This window comes from Zosterops lateralis (assembly GCF_965231275.1).
Source record: "Zosterops lateralis genome assembly, chromosome: 23".
Taxonomy (NCBI): Eukaryota; Metazoa; Chordata; class Aves; order Passeriformes; family Zosteropidae; genus Zosterops; species Zosterops lateralis.
In genome coordinates, this window is record NC_139783.1 from 4,980,265 (window position 1) to 4,987,842 (window position 7,578).

General features: G+C 50.7%; 1 protein-coding gene across 1 annotated transcript; it reads left to right on the plus strand.

Annotated features, from left to right (window-relative positions):
* Window positions 1-4,896: 4,896 nt before the first annotated feature.
* LOC310918347 (olfactory receptor 14J1-like) lies at window positions 4,897-5,931 on the plus strand (the record flags this gene model as incomplete). The annotated part of the gene is made up of 1 exon (XM_083877198.1): window positions 4,897-5,931. One exon carries the CDS (start codon window positions 4,897-4,899, stop codon window positions 5,827-5,829), a length of 933 nt encoding a protein of 310 aa, XP_083733324.1. The 3' UTR covers window positions 5,830-5,931.
* Window positions 5,932-7,578: the final 1,647 nt, after the last annotated feature.

Consider the following 7,578-nt stretch of genomic DNA (forward strand, 5'->3'; position numbering starts at 1 on the left):
AGCCTCGTGCCGCTCATCGTCACAATGAAGAGATGGCAGGAGTTGAGAAGAAGGGGAGAGGCCCTTTAAAGCAGTTCTCTCCATGACCAGCCGAGAGGAAGATTTTAGGCTATGATTGCAGCAAAAATTGTAGTGTAGGATTGTTGCTAAGATTGTAAGGCAGTGTTGTTGCCTAAGATTGTAAATAAAACTTCTGAAACCTCAAGTCATTTTGAAGATTGCCCTCCTTCTGAGCCTGTGAGAAAGCTCAGCATTTCCTTGTGAACTGTCTGTTTTTCCTTAGAGGTGGAAGTGACATTAATGGTTTCTTTGGCACGGCTTGAAAGTGGAGAAAGCTCTTCTTCATTCATCCTCTGCAGAGCACAGTGTCTTTGGAATATGGCCCACTGGCTGGGTTTTATCCAGCTGTGGCACTTGTGTTTGAGGCAGAAAGGGCACTGGCACTGGCATTTGCAGGCAGAAGCAAAGGAGGAGTGCGTCAGCCCAAACACCCTGTGCAGATGTGCAGGCCTTGAGCTCTGACTGGAGAGCATTTGTGTTCCTGCCACTTGGATTTGTATCCCTAAATGCAATTTCTTTGGCTGGAGGAGAGTTTTTCTCAAGTGAGAAAGCAGAAAGATCAGGGAGGCTGCTGGGAAAGGTGCAGAGATGGTGCAGAGCTGTCAGCGGTGCGAGGTGAGAGCAGGCTTTGCCTTGGCCAGGCTGGAGCCCCAGCAGAGCCCTGGCAGAGCCCGGAGCAGCCTGAGCCTGGGCAGAGGCAGGCTGGAAGGAGGCCCTTGGAGCTGCAGGAGGCAGCAGCCCGGCCCTGGGTGCCTCTTGGTGGCACCAGGTCAATCCTGAGCTCTCAGAGCCCAGCTGGCAGCTGGCTACTCCCAAGGGGAAGCGTAGCCGTGCTGGGCACAGCACAGACTGGTGGCATTGGCCGTCTGGAGTGTGCTCAGGAGGAGAGAAAGGCAAAGCACAGCCCAGGGCTGCAGGCCTGGCTGAGGATTCCTACTCTTGTGCTGGCTGCCCTGAGACTCCTGGCAAAGGTGAGCAGTGTGTGCAGCACTCTGGGCACAGGGGAGGGAGCCGGGCTGCTCTGCAGGCTCCAGCACAGGGCAGCGTCCTTCAGGCATGGCGCTTCTGCCGGGGGAACCGAGGCCAGCAGGAGGCAGGGACAGCTTGTCCCTTGACATCTGCACTAGCCAGGGCCTCACACAGCTCTGGGAGGAAGCACCTGCAGTCCTGGAGTTCTGCACTGAGCCAGAGCAAGGGGTGAAATGCACAGTGGTCTGCAGAAATATTCAGGGGCACCAGGTTGGCCTGCTTTGTGCTCTCTGGCACACAGCAAGCACTGTGCCATACAGCCCTGAGCTGCTGGGAGAGAGGCGTTAGAAAGGAGCCAACTCTTGGCTAAAATTAACCAGGGACAAAGTCATCAAAGCCAAAGAGAACTGTTTCTTTGTAAGGATTCACCTGAGCTGGGTGTGTATCTTGCTCTCCCAAGAGCCAAACACACACACAACACACACTCACACAGAATGCTGCTTTTTATTGCCTTGCCCAGCCCAGGGTACCGTGCCCCCTTTCCCTTTGGCTGGGTACTAGGGAACTTATATTCTCTCCCCACTGTCTCCTTTTCTGACCCCTTCCCTCTTATCCTACTTCCCTTTTGGTCTGGTCTTCAACCTGGCCCCTCTCCCAGCTCACAGCAACACCCAACAAATTAACTAAAACAAATACAAACCCTAAATAACAACACCTAGGACCAACAACTTTCATTCTTTTTTCTAGTAATCTTTTGGCTGCAGCAAAATATTACCTCCTATCTCACTGAGGGAATCAGGGATGAGCCTATGCCTTGTGCTTGAGCAGTGAACTGTTTTGGAAGGGAGCAGAAGAGTTTCAGGAGGCAATTTGGGTTTTCTTTCTAAATTGCTGGAGGAAAGACACAAGGTGGCTTCAGAAAGCAAAAACACTTTCACGGTAAATTGAGGAAATGCTCATGAACAATTCTCAGAGAAGGAAGGTGTTGAGAAAATGTTGAACTGTAACAAATCATGAATTGCCTTTGCATTAACAGACAGTGTTGAGCCCTCTATTCCCCACCACAGTGACTGATGTGTGCAAGTGGCTACCTCAGCCTTGAGAATAGAGTAGTCCTCCTAAGAAGGAAGCTGGAAAACTACTGGTAGGGGAAGAAAGTGGTTGTAGGAGGCTCTTGAGCATCGGGGGAGAATTGGAGGAATGGGATGTTCCCCAAATGACCACCAAAGACCTCAAGAGAGCCCTACTCTCCTGTCAGGAACTTCTGAGAAGTGATTTAAATATGTCAACTAATTGGAGGGAATGTTACCCTGTGAGTTTCAGCAAAGTAATGAGTAGGTCTTCTTTCCATGGTTACAAATTAATAGGTGAGATTTCTGAGTGAGCACCTGTGTTAGAAAAGTGATTCCCCATGCACCCAGCACTGAAATAAAGTCATGCCTCCTTTCTCCCACTGAGCTGGCACCAGGGAGCCAAAGCTCTGTGCTGCAGCTGGCCCGGGTGTGTGCAGAGCAGTGCAGCCTCCACAAAGCCCTTGGTTTCCCCACAAGTCATGGGGATTTGTTGCCAGCTGTGCCCAGCTGTGGCAGGAGAAAGAGCCCGCAGTGCAGTGGGCGCCGTGCCCTGCCCAGCCGGGACTCTCTGGCACAGAGGAGCAGCAGCACCAGCACCTTTCAACCCACTCCTGCCTTGGCCTCCCCTGGCACACAGAAGCCTCTGGAAATCAGCACCACCTGGTGCCTTCCCAGCTTGGAGCAGCTCCTGCTGCTGGGCACATCCTGCCACTTCTACTGCTCCCAAACAGGAATCAAGGCACAGGTGGAGACGGACATACAGAGAAGCCCTGGGCTTGTGCAATCAATGGGCAAATGCATGGGGGAATGTCTTAGGAATTATTTCAGCTCTTATGCCAATACTGCCTTCTCTCCTTTTCTCTCTTCGCATTTCCTGCTCTTTTCCCTCTCACATTTCCACTCCTTCCCCCTCTTGAGTCTCACAGTTTTCCTCTCATGTTTGCCTGCGAAGTTTTACTCATTTTCCCCACCCTTTTCAGCTCCTTTTCCTCACACTTGACCTCTCACACTTCCCCACCTTCCCACTGTTTCCTGCTCTTTTTTTCCTCATGTTTCTCACAATTTTTCCCTGACATATCCTGCCCTTTTCTCCCCTCATGTTTCTCTCCTTTCCTCAGTCATTTTTCTCCAAGTTTTCTCCTCAGGATTCTCACTTTTGCCCTCATGATTCTAAACTTTTCCTCTGACATTTCTCATACTTTTCCCCTCACATTTATCATTCTTTCCCCCTCATGTTCCTTATAATTTTCTCTCACATTTTGTGGCCTTTTTTCACTCCTGTTTTCTGACACTTTTCCTGTCAGACTTCCCACCCTTTTTTTCCCCCCTCTTGTTTTCTGCCTTTCTCTGCCCTCTGGTTTCTCACTCTTTTCCCCTCAGGATTCTCACAATGTTCCCCTCACATTTGCTGCCTGTTTCTCTCTCTCTGCCAGTAAAGTTTCTCACTCTCTTCTCTTCACATTTCTCTCCATTTCCCCCTATATTTTTCACCCTTTCCCACTCATATTTCTTAGAATTTTCCCATTGTATTTCCTGCCTTTTCCTCGTCTCACCTTCTTCTCCTATTTTCACTCACATTTCTCACCATTTTCCCCTCAGTTTTCTCACCCTTTCCCACACAGGTTTCCTACCCTTTTCTTCCCTCACACTTCTCTCCTTTTTCCACTCCCATTTCTCACACTTGTCACCTCACAATTTCTGCCTTTTTCCCCTCACATTTCTTAACCCACTGGTTCCTGTCAGTGACTGCTCCTCTTCAGTAGTGGATGGGCTTCTCTTGTTTTTCCCTGCAATCCCCTACTCCAAAGAACGGGTGCCAGAGCAGCGCTCCAAGGAGCCCCTGCCTGTGCGTCTGCTGAACAGAATGGCCGTGCTCAGCTTGAAGAGTCTCATGGAGAACAACCTAAAGTGCACTGGGCTTCCTGCTGCAGTTTTGGTTTGTATTTCAGTTCTCTGTAGTCTTCATGGTGTTCTAAAGAAATAGGTCCCCTGAGGGATACACATTGCGGGTGAGCAGCCACTGCACCATCCGCCTCAAGCAGATCCATCTCCGTTTTCATCCCCTCACAGTCACTGTGACTCCTGCCTGGACCAAACCACTTGTGATGCTTCTTGATGCTAAACAAAGTCCATCTGCACAGGAAATGCTTTTGGCCCTCTTTTGAAGAAACAATAAAAGCCTTTATTTTAAAATGTTCAGTCTCCAGAGATTTTTTCCTATTTTCACCAATTTGAATTGCCTTGACATCAAAATACTGCCAGCTGACATTCCAAACTGGCTGGTCTATGTTTGTGTGCACAGAACAAATGTGCCACATCGTGCCCATTTCCCGGGTGTCTGTTAATGTCCTGTTCAACAAAGGGCTGAAGGGAAGGACTCTTGCTGCCCCGCGCGGCTCCGGGGCTGGAGCTGGGCTGGCAGGGGCCGCAGACCATGCTGGGAGGCCCCGCATCAGCCCCATCCGCCATCGTGTGTGTGTCTGCCTCAGCCCCATCCGCCATCTTGTGTGTGTCTGCCTCAGCCCCATCCGCCATCTTTTGTGTGTGTCTGCCTCAGCCCCATCCGCCATCTTGTGTGTGGCTGCCTCAGCCCCATCTGCCATCTTGTGCCTCAACCCAGTCCAGCTCTGAAGTGAATGTGTTGCTGTTTTGTCAGCAGTCAAGGTCAGCACCAAAAACACCAACACCAGCAGGACAGTCTACAGGGAATGGCACAGGTTTGGCTTAAAGCAGCCTGTCCTAACTTGTCACTGTCCTTTACCCATGAACAAGTCCCCAGGGCCACACACAGCAAATGTCCAACAGCAGCTCCATCAGCCACTTCCTCCTGCTGGCATTGGCAGACACGAGGCAGCTGCAGCTCCTGCACTTTTGCCTCTTCCTGGGCATCTCCCTGGCTGCCCTCCTGGCCAACGGCCTCGTCATCAGCGCCGCGGCCTGCGGCCACCACCCGCACAGCCCCATGTTCTTCTTCCTGCTAAACCTGGCCCTCAGTGACCTGGGCTGCATCTGCACCACTGTCCCCAAAGCCATGCACAATTCCCTCTGGGACACCAGGAACATCTCCTACACAGCATGTGCTGCTCAGCTCTTTTTCTTTATGTTTTTCATCACAGCAGAATTTTCCCTCTTGACCATCATGTGCTACGATCGCTACGTGTCCATCTGCAAACCCCTGCACTACGGGACCCTCCTGGGCAGCAGAGCTTGTGCCCACATGGCAGCAGCTGCCTGGGCCAGTGCCTTTCTCTATTCACTGCTGCACACAGCCAATACATTTTCCCTGCCCCTGTGCCATGGCAATGCCCTGGGCCAGTTCTTCTGTGAAATCCCCCAGATCCGCAAGCTCTCCTGCTCACACTCCGACCTCAGGGAACTTGGGCTCATTGCTGTTAGTGCCTGTCCATTTTTTGGCTGTTTTCTGTTCATTGTTTTCTACTATGTGCAGATCTTCAGGGTTGTGCTGAGGATCCCCTCTGAGCAGGGACGGCACAAAGCCTTTTCCACCTGCCTCCCTCACCTGACCGTGGTCTCCCTGTTTGTGAGCACTGCCCTATTTGCCCGTCTGAAGCCCCTCTCCATCTCCTCCCCATCCCTCAATCTGGCCCTGTCAGTTCTGTACTCAGTGATGCCTCCAGCCCTGAACCCCCTCATCTACAGCCTGAGGAACCAGGAGCTCAAGGATGCCCTGAGGAAAATGATGCCTGGATCTTTTCAGAAGCAATAAACTCCCTCTTTCCTGCTCCAGAGGCTTCAGAATACAACTCTTCACAGTCTCAGACATTTTTTCCTATTTGTATATTTTTTCATTGGGACCTTTCCTGTTTCTTTTTCTCGTGTTACTACTTTGTGATATCACATCCCATTTTCTGATGTCACAGACTCACCTTCTATGAAGTCACAGCTAGCTCTGTGATGTCACAACCCATTCAATGATGTCACACTACTCACTCAGTGATGTCATGCAGCCACCCTGGAATGTCACAGCCCAATCTATGACTTCACAGCCCTATGATGTCATATAGCCACAGCAAAATGTCACATCCTGCTCTGCAATGTCACACACTCCCCTGTGATGCTGTAGCTGCTCAATGACCTCACACAACAAACTCTGTGATGTCATAGCCCAATCTGTGACCTCACACAACCCACTCTCTGCTGTCACAGAGCCCCTTTGTGACATCACAGCTGCTCTGTGGCTCTGTGACATGGATTAGAGCAGATTTTGGCCATTGTACCTCCAATTTTCCTCGGATTTCTTTCTCTGTGTATCCCAACCCTTTTTCTAGCTTTTCCCCAGAAATCCCAGGAATCTCCCAGAGCTTGGGGACATTTTTGGGTGTTGAAGTGCAGATTTTGGGTATTTTAGTGCAGATTTTGGATGTTTAGGTGCAGATTTTGGGGCTCTTGGGCCACTTCCCATGCAATTTTAGAGCAGATTTTGGCCATTTTACAGCCAGATTTTCCACAGATTTTTTTTTTGACTAGTCATTCCCAGCCATTTTTCCCAAGTTTTCCCCCAGAAATTCCAAGAATCTCCTTAGGTTTGCTACCATATCTGGGTGTTTTTTTGCAGATTTTGTGTGTTTAATACAGAGTTTGGGGCTCCTGAAGCCAGTCTGCATTAAATATCTATTGTGAATTTAAGGGATTTTTCAAGGAGCTCTACGAGGCTCCTGTACTAGATTATTGTGCTGTCTTTTACTGAGCTCCCTGATAATGGTTCTGTTGATCAGTGAAGAGGATTTCACACTGAGGGGCAACAGTGCAGCCTGCTCAGTGGCCCAGCAGCCTCTGGGGGAAAAGCCTTTTCCTGAGATCCAAGCCAAAGCTGCCCCGAGTCAGCTCCAGCCGTTCCCTGCAGTCCTGTCCCTGGGCCCCAGAGGGAAGAGGTTCCCACAGCCCCCAGCCAGGGACCCGCTCCCAAGGCTGTTGCCAGGGCAGCCAGGGCTGGCACCAGCTGTGATGCTCGGTTTCCCCGGGCCGGGCTTTAGGAATGGGATTCCCCAATTTCCTGATCCCGCTAAAACCGTGCCGCCCCTCACTGCCCTCCAGCCTCCCACTGAAAGTAAAAAAGGCAAAGACTCCAGGCTTGGATAAGAACAATTTACTGGGCACCGCAACAAGAAAAGGAACAAACAGGAACAGAAACAACAGTGCTAAGAGAAGGGGATAACACAAACTATATACAGGGAAATTACAACCAATTACCAACTGGCTCACCCAGCAACGTACTTTATCCTGCATGGGAAGGACACCCTTCTCCTTGGGGGAGAGAGAGAGTCCCTTCCCTGGCCCCAGCAATGACCTGATATGGGATCAAATACAATGACAGGGCCATGGCCAGACCATGACGTTCTTCAATCCCACCTCACATCATTGCCAGGGGCAGGGAAAGGGACAGGTTTCCTCCCAGCATGGATCACAGGGAATGTGGGTCACCAGGGTTCTTCCCAATGTGAGTCCTCTGATAGGG